The 14,993-nt window shown below is 39.0% G+C and overlaps 1 protein-coding gene across 3 annotated transcripts in view; it reads right to left on the bottom strand.

Annotated features, from left to right (window-relative positions):
• The window catches only part of tgfbr2l (transforming growth factor beta receptor-like), a 42,032-nt gene that overhangs the window by 17,057 nt on the left and 9,982 nt on the right, over window positions 1-14,993 (bottom strand). For all 3 annotated transcript variants that reach the window (XM_042427111.1, XM_042427112.1, XM_042427113.1), the window contains exon 3: window positions 6,013-6,169. In XM_042427111.1, coding sequence (XP_042283045.1) covers window positions 6,013-6,169 — 157 coding nt within the window. The remainder of the gene's footprint in view (window positions 1-6,012; window positions 6,170-14,993) is intronic.

Here is a 14,993-nt window from a genome sequence, read left to right as displayed (position 1 = left end):
CACATCAGAATTGGTGAAATTCGGTGGGTTGATTGCACTCAACAGTCTTGACATAATACATATTTTTTTCAAATTTTTCCATTCAACAGGAAATTAGCCATTTTGGATTTTGTGTGTCAATTTTCATTTTACAAACACATGTTTGAGGCCTTTAGGATGCGTGAAAACTAACGAAACTTTGCATTTATTTTCAAACTAATAAATGCTTCGTTTAGTATCAAAATTGGGCTTTGGCATGGCATTTCAGTTCCCACACTCCCCTAGTTAGTTTTAGCATTTTTGAGGTGCTAGGGGTGCTTGACACTCATGAAACTCTTCACATGCATCAGAAGTGGCGCAACCTTACAATGGATATGGCTCTTGGCCATGGGTGTGGCAAAATGGCTCATGTGCGCCCCCTAGAAAATTTCAAAGTCAAAGCCCCCATGTTTAATTTTGACATAGATTTATGAAATTTGGTGGGGTATGGAACCATACCCTAAGTCCAACAAGAAAGAGTCCAGCCCTAAACACATGTGTTTAGTCTTAGTCACAGTGCCACCTACTGACAACAGGAAATCAGCGTTATGTGACAAGTATCATCCGATATACATGAAATTTACATGGTGTGGTCTGCACGAGCAAAATGATGTATAATTAGTGGGTGTTCTCTAGCACCACATAGTGGACACAGGAAGTGATAGTTATCTTCTACATGGAATGTCCAAAATTCATGACAATGTATATACATGTCAGTTGCACTCTGGTAAATGTATTGCTGCATTAATATTTCACTTATGTGGTATTGCCTATTTGCAACAGGAAGTGAGGCCTAAATGACACATAGTTCATCAGATGTATACACTATACCTAATATGTCATCTCCAGCGCCATGTACTGCTCACAGGAAAAAATATTTTACCCATTCACACAGTGTCAGATAATCCTGAAAATTCAGAGCTATGTCAACTGATCTCTACTAGCAATACCACGCTTGCCACAAGGTGCTAGGGCCCAATTCATCACTGTTTGCAGCTTTAATTTTTGTTTTTTGAGTTTGATGAGAGGATCGATACCACTCTCATGTCTGCATGGTTAATATGTAGCTACAGCCAGGAGCAGGTTAGCTCAGCTATGCATTAAGACTGGAAACAGGGAAATACAGTTAGAATGACTGTGTCCAAAGGTAACAAAATCCACCACCCAGCACCTCTAAAGCTAACCAATTAAAATGATAACTATTTCTTGGCTGGGTGCAGTGACTTCCTGGTATCTGGTTCTAGTTTTTTATGCTAAGTTAATCTGCTGCTGACTGTAGCTTCATATTTAACTGACAGACATGAGAGGCATCAATCCTCACAGCTGACTCTCGGCAAGAAAGCAAAGTGTGTTTCCCAAAATGTCAAACTACTTGATAGTCTGCAGTAAAATATAAAATCCTAGTCGTCATTGGAGCTAATATCCAGAATCCTCTGGACTGTTGTTCAGGGCTGAATCCACCTAATATTTCGTACAAACATATCTATAATTTAGATGAATAGAGGAAACAAATATAATAAAACCCCATATGAAACAGACTTTCCAGCTTGAAAATACTCAAATACAGCTTTTATGTGCACAAACAGACAATATGCTGAAAAAGTTTATCAGGTGAGTCAAATATATAACATTGGTGTCATTTTCACTCTATAAAAAGATAAAATCTTTGTATTTATTCTCCCTTACCACTAATCAGTTGATTAAATAAATAAAAACTTATTTATTTTACAAATAAATTTAATAAAATCTTTCCTTGCAAGGCAGCTGGTTTCGCAAGATCACTACATCATGAGATCACGCGAGAGTCCATCTTGTCAGGCTTCAACTTATGTGCTTCAGCATCGCAAATCCAGCTGCCTCGCAAGGTAAGGCACAGGTGAGCCTCATATAGTTCTGTGTCACACACTACCTGGCATGTCAGGTTAAATAAAATCAGCTAATGAAAGATAAATAAAGGAAAAATTTATTTTATTTAAGTTTCAATTTATTTATCAACTAAAAGGAAAGTAAAAGAAAGAAGAGGTAAAGGAAACAAAAAAATATCAAAAGGCTTTCGTTTTTTTACCAGTTGATTGGACATTAAAGGAAAAGTATAAAACTTTTTTTGCCCTCTAGCAATGTATTAAATACTTAACCAACAAAATAATTATATGATATATTTGGTTGACTTGTCTGATAACCCATCCTGGTCTCAGCAAATGACGTATGAATAACATGTCAGTTTCTTAAGTCATTTTGTGTGTTATCACTACACATTTTTTGCTTTTTGCATGTCATTTCACGCCATTTAGATAGTAAATCCAGTTGCCAAAGGCAGCCTACGGTTACGTTTGAGTGACAGGGGAAGTGATGCATTTCAGATACTATCAATATGTGACTTTCTTTTCTTTTATAAGGTTTATTTTGGCTTATTAGGAGGAGACAGGTGGATAGTTACTGTAGATAGTTTGGCAAAAAGTTGCTAAAGCAGCAGGAGAGTACTATTCGAGACATTTTTACCGTCACATTGGAGCATTTTTAGTGGACATTTTTACCATCCCAGGCATTTTACTGCCGTTAAACTGGACGTTTTTGCTGTCACGTCAGGACATTTTTACCGCATTTCACTGATCATTTTAACCCAAACCATGATCTTTCCTGAACCCTCACAAGTGGTTTTTGTGCCTAAACCTAACCAACAGCGTTAAATGACACGTGAAAAGCTTAAGACGCACAGACATGACACGTCCTGAAATGAAAATAATGGACTCTAAAAACACTAATTCATCTCCGCCTCACCCACAGTCATATTCCTGCAATTAATTTTTAGTCCAACTTTGATTGTTACGAGCCCGGCAGTGTTAGCACTTGTTCTACTGTAACAAGGAAAAACAGTCACACGGTATTCACTCTTCAGCCTTGACTTGTTCATTCACGATCATTTTAAAACAGCCTCTGCAAAACATCCTATTTACTTGTATTACCACATTAAGAAGAACACTTTGGTTCCAGGGTAAATCTAATAGATGCTAAATTTAATAGAAGTTAATCTAATTGAAGGGAGCCTCAACATGGTGCCCTGCTGGATTGCATATTTGGAGTCCAGTCTTTAACGTTTTTTTAAGCCCAATCTACTAAACTACAGCAGCAACAGAGAGTGTTAGGCATCTTTAAATCATGAGTAGTCAAGTCTAATTTATCTGTATGTCACATTTAATGTCTCAGTGGGCTTTACAGCACCCAACCTAGCTCTTTCACAGCTAACAGAGTTGGTTTGGTTAAAACACACTCCTGTGTATTTTCCTATTTAGTTTCATTCATTTGGGCTGGTGAGAGATCTGTCAATCTAACTCTGGTGTGGCCCAAACAAACAGACCGCTTGAAAATCTCGAAGTGGACTCTGATGTGGTTCATTTGTGGTCTAAAAGCAAACAGGATTTCGTGATGTGACTTTAGCATATAGTTACATATCTTAGCATAAAGTCACTTAATTTTCTTTAAGTGACGTATATGCTGTATTTATGCAAATAATGTAACCATGGTAACAAATATACATATGCAGATATTTGAGTGCAGGGTTTGTTCCCTCCCCTTTCCCCTTTCCCCTTTCCCTTCAGACAATCAAAAGCAGTTAAAACTGCAGTATGTGTATCCTACTCTGTGTACTTGAAATGCACTTGTATTCAAAGTGTGTGCATCTGTATGCATTCATTTACCATTAATGCATGTTACGAACTTAGCTTCTTCCCCAGAGCTTTTTTTGTGCTTTCTCATCTTGCAGGAAACCCCGGGCTCTGGCCCGAAACTTTGCAGTCACATCTCTATTACTATTATTGTTATTGTTATTATTGTTGTTATTTTGCTTCCCTGTGTCTACATACCCCTCCTCCTTCCTCCCTCTTTCTTTCTCTCTCAACCCAACCGGTCAAGGCAGATGGCGCCCACCAAGAGCCGGGTTCTGCTTGAGGTTTCTTCCCGTTAAAGGGGAATTTTTCCTTACCACTGTCGCCAAGTGCTTGCTCATGGGGGAATGTTGGGTCTAACCCTAACCCTGTACAAAATGCCTTTATTCGTGTTGTCTGAACCTGTTTTGCATTATTCATGCCATGCTGGTGATTTGCATTCAAATAATTATAATAATATTCATAATCAGTTATTTCTTTCTGAGGTCTTTGTAACACCAGAGAACATTAAAATCCTGATATGAAACATTAAAGATCCCCTGTCAGTCACCAGAATTTGATTTCCCCATGTAGCTGTGATGATGCTGGATGTCATTACCAAAACTGTCCAATCAGTGAGTTTCCTGTCAGTCTGTATAAATTCCTGTTTCCAGCTCTTAGTTTGTTTGTAAAAAGCCAGTGAGAACAAAGTCCCCAGGAAGGGTGCTAAGCTGTGAAGCCAATTTGACAGTGGCCAAACAGTGTAATTAGAACTTTCAGGTCTGTCACGTGATGCACACTGGCCCAAAAAGAAATTTTCCCACACACAATCATTGGAAAAGGAGCATCTGTAAAAAGGTAAATAAATGTTTTTGTGCTTCATAACCCCCATTGAAATGACTCGTTTTATTATCAGAATTTGGTCCATTTTGTCCAATAACATTTGGAAAGTCTAGAAGAACCAAGCTGTTGAATTATTTTAGAACCTCTAAGGTGAGCGGAGAGCCAACTGGAGGTCAGCCGGCTTGGCCAGTGGAAGTCTCTAATGCACATCCTCTATGGGTCCAACAAGCAGGAAGTGTGAGCAACATCCGGGTAATTTCTTTACAGCAGGAAGCTGATTTTTTGGCTTCATGCACCACTGAGCAACTTTCATAGGAATGAACGGGGTGCCATCACTGAGTCCAGTATCCAGTTCTTCTTAATACATCCATGGTGTGAATGTGAACTGGACCAAAAGGTAACAATGTATCATACCTACATGGGGAAAGCAAATTCTAGTTACTGGCAGCAGGTCATGCAGCACAATACTACATCTTACAAATATATGTATCTTCTCTGGTGTCTACAAAGAGCTCACTCAAAAATGACTGATTATGAACATTATTAGCTGAAACTGCAGCTGTACCCTGCATATCATAAATAGTGACAAATAGGCAGAAAGGGAACACAAAGATACATTCTTTTCCATAATATTACAGGAGGATATTTACTGCTACATTCAGTTGTTTTTCTCATTTTTTATTATGGAACTGCTAAATACACAGAGTAGGCTCAACACACCTCTGGTTTAACTTCTTTTCGCTTCCTAACGTGTCAGGGAACATACCTGCACTCACATGCTGATGTGCATACATGTTACAGTGGTTTCAAATTGATCTTCTATAAATCCAGATAGATCGAACAGTAGATTAGCTATTTAATTTCTGATTTTAAAAAAAATGCATATCTTGGGGTGGCTGTGGCTCAGGAGGTAGAGCAGTCGTCCACTAATTGGAAGATCGGCAGTTCGACTCCTGGCTCCTCCAGTCCGCATGTTGATGTGTCCTTGGGCAAGATACTTAACCCCAAATTGCTCCTGATGGCTGTGAGTGTGTAAATGATTAGATTTCCTCTGATGGGCAGGTTGGGACCTTGCATGGTAGCCCCTGTACCCATTCAGCGTATGAATGTGTGTGAATGGGCGAATGTGATTCATAGTGTAAAAGCACTTTGAGTGGTCAGAAGACTAGAAAGGCGCTATACAAGTACAGTCCATTTCGATTTACCATATCTATTCTCACACAGTCCTGTGGTTGGTCTGTTTAGCTATATCACCACTAACAAACCACACAAGAGTCTGCTTGGAACCGGACAGACTCGGTCTAGTTCTTGAGTCAATACCAGTCTATACCAGATTAACATCTGTCAATGCTTTGATTGACAGCTTTCACACCAGCTCAAAAAAACAAAGTAAACAGGAAAACGCACTAGATGAAGTTCAATAAGAGATCTGCCTTCCTTGGATGGCTGGGGGTGACATGCCAACTGTGGTTTGGCAATTCCATAAAATGAACAGAGGGAAGCCACTCACCATTTGGTGATGCAGATCTCTTCAATGACGTTGCAGAAAGAGGACAGGGTGCAGTTACTAAAGCAGACGCTGTCCTTACACACCGGACTGGACACCTCACACCACTTACACAGGTTGAAGCTCAGATGGCTGAATGACTCGACAGCAACTGGAAGCCCTGCAGGGTCAAAGAGAAAGAGGTTTAGTTTGTCCATATTAGATGAAAGTCAACAGGGGTAAATAATTTTAATTAGATTTAATGTATTTCTAACATCATTCATTGCAGCATTAGAAATACTGATGTCATTACCTCAGAGCATGCAGTCTGTGGTATCTTTGGTACATTATCATAGGGCCTGTGATACATTACCACAGCATTCACTTTTTATGTGTTACTGACACACTGTACCATAGGAATACCACAGCAACACTTTCCAGTGTAGGAAATTTTTGTAAGGGAAATGACCAAAATCAATAGAAATATGTGGTTGGACATGAACAGTTCTAGCTGGCATTAACTAAGGCATAGACGTGTCTGTGTGAGTTGAAACTATTTCAGTTTCCCCCCCAAAATTTGCACTTATCCCAAAGGTGTAGATTCCACTTCATGAACATATTGAGACAAGAGGGAAAGGGTAAGAAACTGGAGTTTCTGGTAAGTTTAGAGATTGATCCAAGTCTGGGCTGTCACACACACAAGATCGGTGCTACATTGCTAACTAGGCATAACTGCTACAGCAACATCTGTACAGTCAGTACAAGGCTCTCAAGCTGAATATATAGCACTGTGAACATCTGCCAGTAAACTGACTGATATGGTCCAAAGGCCCATTCACACCAGCATTTAAAACCATTTTAAAAAATATATCAGCAAAATCAAATAAATTCAGTGCAATTGCTGCAATCAGTGGGTTCTCTCACGAGGGTGAAGTTAATCCACTCACATTTTTCACAATAGCAAGCCATCTTGACAGTGTTGACCTTTGAAGAAACAGAGCCTGAGAGCCTGACACGGAGTAAGCTATCGTAGTTTGAGTTGTAGTATCCAAATTTATTTCACCTCGTCTGTGGTAGTAACTGCTCAACAAAAGAGGAATGGTTTACACACAAATGAGACAGGCATAAATGGTACAGATACATCTCTTGAATAAACTGTGTGAACTTATTATCCCATTAGCAATCAAGCAAACTAGCTGACAGTTAGCAAGCTTGCTTTCCCACCTCCCAAATAACTCTTTATTGAATGAAATTATGTACAATCCTGATAATAAAATACCAGGAGGGAATAATTACAGCCCAGAACAGAGAAAACAGAATGATGCTTGAAAAGCAATTGTGCTTAGCTCTAGCATGTTCCCTGTTGGCTGTGTGTTATGTTAGCTTGCCAGTAGTTTACCAACTAGCCCTGTGAGTAAAGTCACTACTTCATCACACTTGTAGAACCACATATTTAATAAAGCCACGCAGATTGATTTAGCTGTGACATTTTCTGGTGTGACCCAGCCTATAACACACACTACAGGCTGCTGCAATCCACCTACTTTCATCTCCTTAAAATAGAGGACATGATTAGCAAGTTTAGTTAACTAATATCATACACATTGCTTAGTGGCCCAAACCTGATAATCAAACTTCAAAGCTGATGCTGCACAAAGACTGTTTTTTAAATTAGCATGTTTGTTAACTGCTTATGAAGAGGTGAGTAATGTAGGAACCTCAGGGACTAGTAAATTTTGCTCCTGCATTGTTGTATGTAACCCTTATCAATCATTTTATTTGGAATTTAACACCCCAGCTTTGTGCTAAAACCCAATGGCCTGCTGCAAAAGCAGAGCTTACCATGAGAGTGCACACAGCTGTCCTAAACTGTGTTGTGTATTTGGTGGCCATTATGACTGTTGGTCAGACATCTGATTAAGAATGAGGACCATGTGATCTTATGCATATCTTTATTATTTGGATTCCGAGGTGCAGCAACTGCAGAGTTTAAGCTCCTCAGCAGCCTCACAGCTGGTATTTATGTTTTATTCTCTCTTTCAGTTACAGTGGCAATAATGTCACTTTGCCCATAAAATCCAACTAAAAAGAGCTTACCATACAGTGCATGAAATTGATTAACACATTGGACCTGCCAAGGTCCTCAAAAATTCTGAGAGGTCTCAAAAATTGAGCCAATTAATTTTAATTTATCTTTACTGTGGAGTTAATTTGCTTGTTAAATTGTTAAGTTGAAAGGTGAGGAGAAAGGAGACAGTCATGTAGGATATTGGTCCATCTGCCGCTTGTATACTGGCGCTGGCAAAAAGCAATTCCAAAATCTTAATCATGCATTCATGACAAACTAAAATACAATTTTAGAAAACTGAATTAAAAAATTTACAATTTTCTATTGATTTATTTTTTCTATTGAAAATTGAACTGATAAGGGTTACACACACATCATTTCATCATTTTCCTTTGTGTGGTTGCCATGGTCACACAGCAAACCACGGTGGAAAGTTGAAAAAAAGTTTAATCATCTTTAACACAAATGGCGATGGCAAATAACCATGCATGTTGAGTAGCAGCCAGCCTCTCTCTCCCTGCAGCCTCCATTGTTTTCAATGTTAGCACAAAGTTGGTGGCGATTGCCACCCCTTGCTTTCTGAAAGCATCTTAAAGTAGTTCAACATTTTGTGAATTCACTTTTTTGCTCAGAGTTAGACCAGGCATACGTCATCATTTTCAGAAGGCTCAGTTTTCTGGTGAGAAAAATGCTGGCTTGGTGTAGAGGGAACACTAAAACGGAGGAAACCTTCTTAGCTGGCTGGCTTAGTGTAAACGTACTCTCAAAGTAAAGGGCAACATATCTTACTGCATCCACACTACCACATATAGGATCTCATGAAATAGATGTGACGTTCAAGCAGAATAAGGGTGTGTCCCTTTGAAGCTTGTTCAACTTGTTAAACTGTTAGCATGTGTCCTCTCCAGTAACAAGAAACTGCCAAACTAGCTGGAGCAAACAGTGAGAGCACATTTTACTGTGAAAGCTCAAAACTTTCATGTCTGTAAACAAATAAATATTTTCTTCATTGTGCGTGTTTGTGGTTGTATACTTTAGTATTTGTGTGTACTGTGTGTGCATAGTTGTGTGTATTTGTCTGTAGAGTATTTGGCTATATATATGTGCATGTGTGTGTGTGTGATGCTCTGCCACATCATAACAACACAAATGATCAGACCCAGATGACACAGAAATGACAAAACAATGCACAGATACACATGCGCGCTCGCACACACACACACACACACACACACACACACACACACACAAACTCACAAACACACACACGCAGTAATCCTGGTGTTGCATGGATATCTGCATAAACATACATTCAATTACACACACAAACTTGACCACATTGCATTATAATTATATATACTTTATACACACATACAGGATTGTACACATAAACACACAACACATCATTAACTCTGTCACACACACACACACACTCAGCAGAAGTTGTTCCAGATGTTTCTTCCAGAGTTGAAGACAAAGGAAGAAGAGAACCAAAAGAGCTGGAGAAGCAAAAAGCTCACTGTAATTAGAATCAGCACAGGCTTTGTGTGTGTGTGTGTGTGAGAGAGAGAGAGAGAGAGAGAGAGAGAGAGAGAGTAAGACAAAAGAGTCGCTGCATATGTTGTGTATGTTTTTGTGTGAGACTGACAACGAGTTTGTGTTAAGATGTGTGTAACACAGTGTGTGTGTTTGTGTGTGTGTGTGTGTGTGTGTGTGTGTGAGAGAGAGAGAGAGAGAGAGAGATTTTATTTCCTCCAGGAATAAATTGAAGCCAGAAGTGAACTGTGTTCAGAGCCAAGTTAGCTTCCAATGCTCCGCCCTCAAAGGCTCATGGGAAATCTAAGCACTGCGCGCTGCCTTGAGAGGGCCCTCCCTATCAGTACTGCCAGTTTATTTAACACACACAAACACCTCTCTTTCTTTCATACACACATACACAATATTCCTTTCCATTTTAGACCTGTTAAAGACACACACTACAAGATTTAAGATCAACACACACACACACAGTACACACAACAAACATTTACTATTAATTTTTTTTATATTTACTCTCATTTTATTTCCTCAGCTGGTGCTGCAGGAGCTTCATACTGCACATCCATCATGCTTAGCTTTCACTCAGTTTAAAGGAATAGTTTGACATTTTGGGAAATACGCTTATACTCTTTTTTCGCCCAGAGTTACATCAGGAGATCGATATCACTCTCATGTGGTATCAGTGTTAAAGACTCTCCCCTCAAGAAAAACGACAGCATCAGTCTTTTCTGCAGTTTATGTTCAAGTGCCCTCTAGTGGCTGTAGGAATTATGAGTCTTATGAACAGCAACGACCATGACTTCAGGCTGACGCCAATGCAACAAGTCAAAATTAAATGACCAAATAGGTCGTTTGACCACGCAGTCCAGAACAGCCCATACAAGCGTTTTCTAATCTTGCGTTTCTATCGACAGTAATCTGCAGGACAAACAAGGAAATTTTCCCAAACCGTTACACATCGCTTAAAAAATAATGATGTTTTATTATGTGACAAAGCTGTGGTTAATGTCTGGTTTAAGGTTTGGTTTAGGCACAAAACCCACCTGGTTAGCTTTACGGAAAGATCATGGTTTGCGTTAAAATGATCACTTGAAATGTCGTATGGGTTAAAGTTACTACGTTATCATGGCAACAGTAAACACCATGACAATTGTAGTTACGGTTTTCAAAAAACATGGCTCATGGTTCGAAATGTGACACTCGCAGTTGGAAACGGGAAACAAACAGCAGTTTCCTGCGGCAAAGTTCACTAAGTCCATTTTTGCAAGCTAGGGTTAAGCCATCCACCCAACCTGCCACCTATGAATAAGGAAATTTGTCACCTTATATAGACGTCATCTGAACTGCGCCACTTCTCCATGTCATAATTACTACAGACACTAGATGGCGTCTGTCACTCAAATGTAACTATAGGTCGTTTTGGCAACTGACATTATGACCTATTGTGTCATTCTTCTTGGGAGGACAGGCTCCAATGCAGAAGTACCTTAAAGTACCACCGACAGCTGCTAGATGCTCCAACTGACTCCCATTCAAAAAGCCTCAACTTCTTAGAAATACTAAGTCAATCATTGTTTTGAACAAGTCATTAGGGTTTCAATCTAAATCTGGAATCTAAATTCAGGCCTTCTAATAAGTGTGCTGGTGGTCATTTTGGAAATTATTGCTTCTTTAATGAGATTTGAAGACTGTGAAAGCCACAACTCAGTGGAATGTCCTACCTGATGATATGAAGAGCTGCAGTTCCATCATCAAAACAAAATTTAAAAATCTGCTAAAAACTACTCAGCTCTGTAACCACTGAATCTAAATTTCATCTCATTGTCTTCTCATGAACACAAATAATCTTGCTTTTAATTTGACAAGCTTACATTATTAATTTCTAGTTGACATTGTGGGTGTATGTTATGTGCTATTGTGTGTAGCTTTGTATTTTGTATAATGTGTCCTGTGTGTTTTTGGCTTCGTACTGTTTGTTATTGTGTGTGTTTTAATTGTAAGGAACTGCAGATGAAAATTAGCTTTAAACTAATTCTGGTGCAGTACATCAAATGTTAACAATTATGTTTAACACTGTACATGGCCCAAATAAATACAATACAACAACTTTGATGTCTGCTGCGTGGGCGTTAAATTGACAGCTGTCATTGACAGTTTGCTCATCTGCTGCTCTCCCTGGTTTAGCTAAAGTAGCTTATGATAGTCTGGGGAGGGCAACACCCCGCACTCCTTATTATTTGGCTGCAAATACAAAAAGATGGAGACAACCAGAAGCTGCAATTCTGGGCTTCAAACCGGCTCCAGTGAAACCAATGGGTGACGTCACACCTCGCTACGTCCATCTTTATATACAGACTATGATCAGGAGTGAAGGAGGAAGTAGCGTCTGTGACGTCCACAGAGGGAGGAGGTCAGGGAAAGTGGATGGGACAACAAAACATTGCAAACCTCTATTTATATCTCGTATACTTCCGAGAATCACATTGGTTTTGTTTAACCGTGACCACAGTCATTCCCTAACTTTAAAAAGCAACATACCCTGATTTAGCTTGTGCACTTCTATACCCTGACACACACCCCACAACCACTGGCACTCCAACCCCCCTCAAAGCTCTGTCAGAGGATTGTTTCTCAATTATCAGCTATTTTCAGCTGTTACCAGATGTTTCCACTCGGCTTGCCGTGGTACATGGTGTTGGGGCATACACTGATTACATTACTTGCCCACCACCCAGAAATAAAACCTGTTTAATGAATTTTCGCATATCAGTATCCACGTTCATCAAATAAAAAAAACTCTAAATTGTAAAACACTAAGCAGGTTATCGATACTTAGTTGACGAATGCTACAATTATATACTGAAAGCGTCTGTTTAGACCTGCTGTATATGGAGGACACTGGCAGCATTCTGAAGTTCGCCATCTCTAACTGTTAAGTAAGGGGAAGATCTGAACTAAAAATCTAATGTTAAAGATCAAAGTAAGCACTCTACAGATATTGAGCGATGACATCGACAAATATCTCATTTTGTAAAATGTCCAGTGTAACCGGTAACACCGGTGTTGTCATCGCTGGGAAAATTTTCTCACCGTGGCATCCCTAGTTTCCATGTCCTGGGATTAAGTGGACAGTATCACTAGTTTCTCTGGAAAAAGGAAAATAATTTCTAATGCAATGAACACTATAAAATGGGACCGGGATCAAAAGATTGTGTAATAAAGTAATTTATTAACTCAAAAATGTGGATTTAGGGTGGATTTAAAGTTATTAAAGGTTATTATTGTAACCAAGATGACTGAGGTCGAAGGCAAGGAATGTTTATACTTAAGAAACAGTGATTAGTGTTGGTGGTGAGTACTTTAGCTGATTCAGTGTCATCTTTGAAATATACCAGACATCAGTACCAAATAACATTACATTTTATTACAAACCCATAAAAGCAAGTGTTACTGTATCTTCTCAAAGAAGGTTTCTTTTATCATTCTTTCTGAAGTACAGAAACATGATAAGGCCAGTATCTGTCTAAAATCTAAGCTACATCACCATCTACAACTGTACTGGACAGTAATGTTTGAACATTTTGTCATTTTAGCAAAGGCAAATGATTATTTTGCATGGCAGCAAAATAATCTTTTTTTAAAAATGAATGTTGCTCAACTTTTCTTTATTTTATGGCTGATAGCTTATTCAAATGTCTATCAGTTATCTAGACTTTGTGAAGTGTAACAGTAAACTGAAGTAGAATGAATTGACAGAGAGGAACAGAGTGTGTGATTAAAAAGCAGCCTATTATCTCAGATCTAACAAAGAATGAGTGTATCTGAAATGTCTTATGAATAGCTGCACACACACATGCACACACACAGTGACTTATTGGCGCAGCCTTAAGACACTGGAGAAAAGAGAGACTGGCACTGAAAGAAAGTTTGTGTTCATGAGTGGGTTTGTGTGTGTGTGTGTGTGTATGTGTGTGTGTGTGTGTGTGTGTGTGAGAGAGAGAGAGAGAGAGCATTTTATTTCTGCTCATGAGGACAGTGAGGTGACATGGTGATGGCCTGATGAGTATTGACACACACACACACACACACACACACATACACAAAAATATATATTATGCAGCATTTTACATTTACATTTTGTCACCTATCAAACACTTTTATCCAATGCAACTTACAAGAGATGCAAGACAATATTATGCAGCACATAGCTGACAGAGGATGTAATGGAATTATTTTCATTTAATTCCAATGTCTGTCTGCTGTAAAGGCCCGGTCACATCAGAAAGGCACAGCAAAATTCATCTGCATGTCTTCACAAAATATGTGGTTCAAGAGTCTTGGTGACGCAGTACTTCATGGGCTAGTTGATGATCTACTGTAGCTGGTGAGCTAACCGCTAACACACTCACGTGCTAGCACTAGTCCGTCACAATAACTCTGAACTTCTTTCTATTTTCTCTGTATTGAGCCGTTTACTCCCCCCTGACACTTTGTTCTCAGGATTGCACATAATTTCATTCAAGACTTATGGTAACACAGCCCGTGTTTTACAGTGTAACTTCTGATCACTTAACATGTAATTTCCCAGAACTTATGGTGTAACCTCCTCGTATGAATCAGTACATATGTATATGGATAAAGTGCAATAAAATCAAATGTTTCTGCCCTTTGCTCATGGTAGTTAGGACAATCATTTTTTATGCATGTGTTTTTGGCAGGCAAGCTTCGCCCACACTCCAGAGATTCATTATGGTTATGTCTTCTACCTCATTGTCTAAATTTGAATAAGTCAAGAAATGGGTCTATACTTTTAAAAATTAGCTCCTAGCAACCATGTTGGTCCAGCACTGCAGCAGCTCATAACAGGCAGACTTACCTCTCTGAAGTGTACAGTCAAGGAAGGCTTGTATTGTCAACCGAGGATGAAAAAATAACAATACAGTAATGTAATAATATACATAGTATATCTTTAATTACACAATAATAAGGTAGACAGGTAGTTATGAAAAATGATTTTATTCTTTAATTAAACAGAAACCACAAGGTATGTGCTGTTCTCCCAGTCTTACTCTGTAAATACAGACTACTTACTCTATAAGTATATGGTAACAGGGAGTAGGCTGGATTATTAAATTCACACTGTTCCCCAGTCCTTACTCTGTAAATACAGACTACTTACTCTGTAACTATATAGTAACAACAGGGAGTGGGCTGGATTATGTAGTTCACAATGTTCTCCTGGTCTTACTCTGTAAGTACATGATAACAACAGGGTGCCAGCTGGGTTTTGTTCTCCCTTCCTTACTTAGCTGCTTGGTTCTGTTACCTTTCATGTCACAAACTAACAACATGCAAAATGTTATGCAGTATTAACAACACACCAGACATTTTGAACAGA

This window comes from Thunnus maccoyii, chromosome 11 (genome assembly GCF_910596095.1).
Source record: "Thunnus maccoyii chromosome 11, fThuMac1.1, whole genome shotgun sequence".
Classification (NCBI taxonomy): domain Eukaryota; kingdom Metazoa; phylum Chordata; class Actinopteri; order Scombriformes; family Scombridae; genus Thunnus; species Thunnus maccoyii.
Note: the sequence above shows the minus strand (reverse complement) of the source record. Positions and strands in the feature narration are given on the sequence as shown.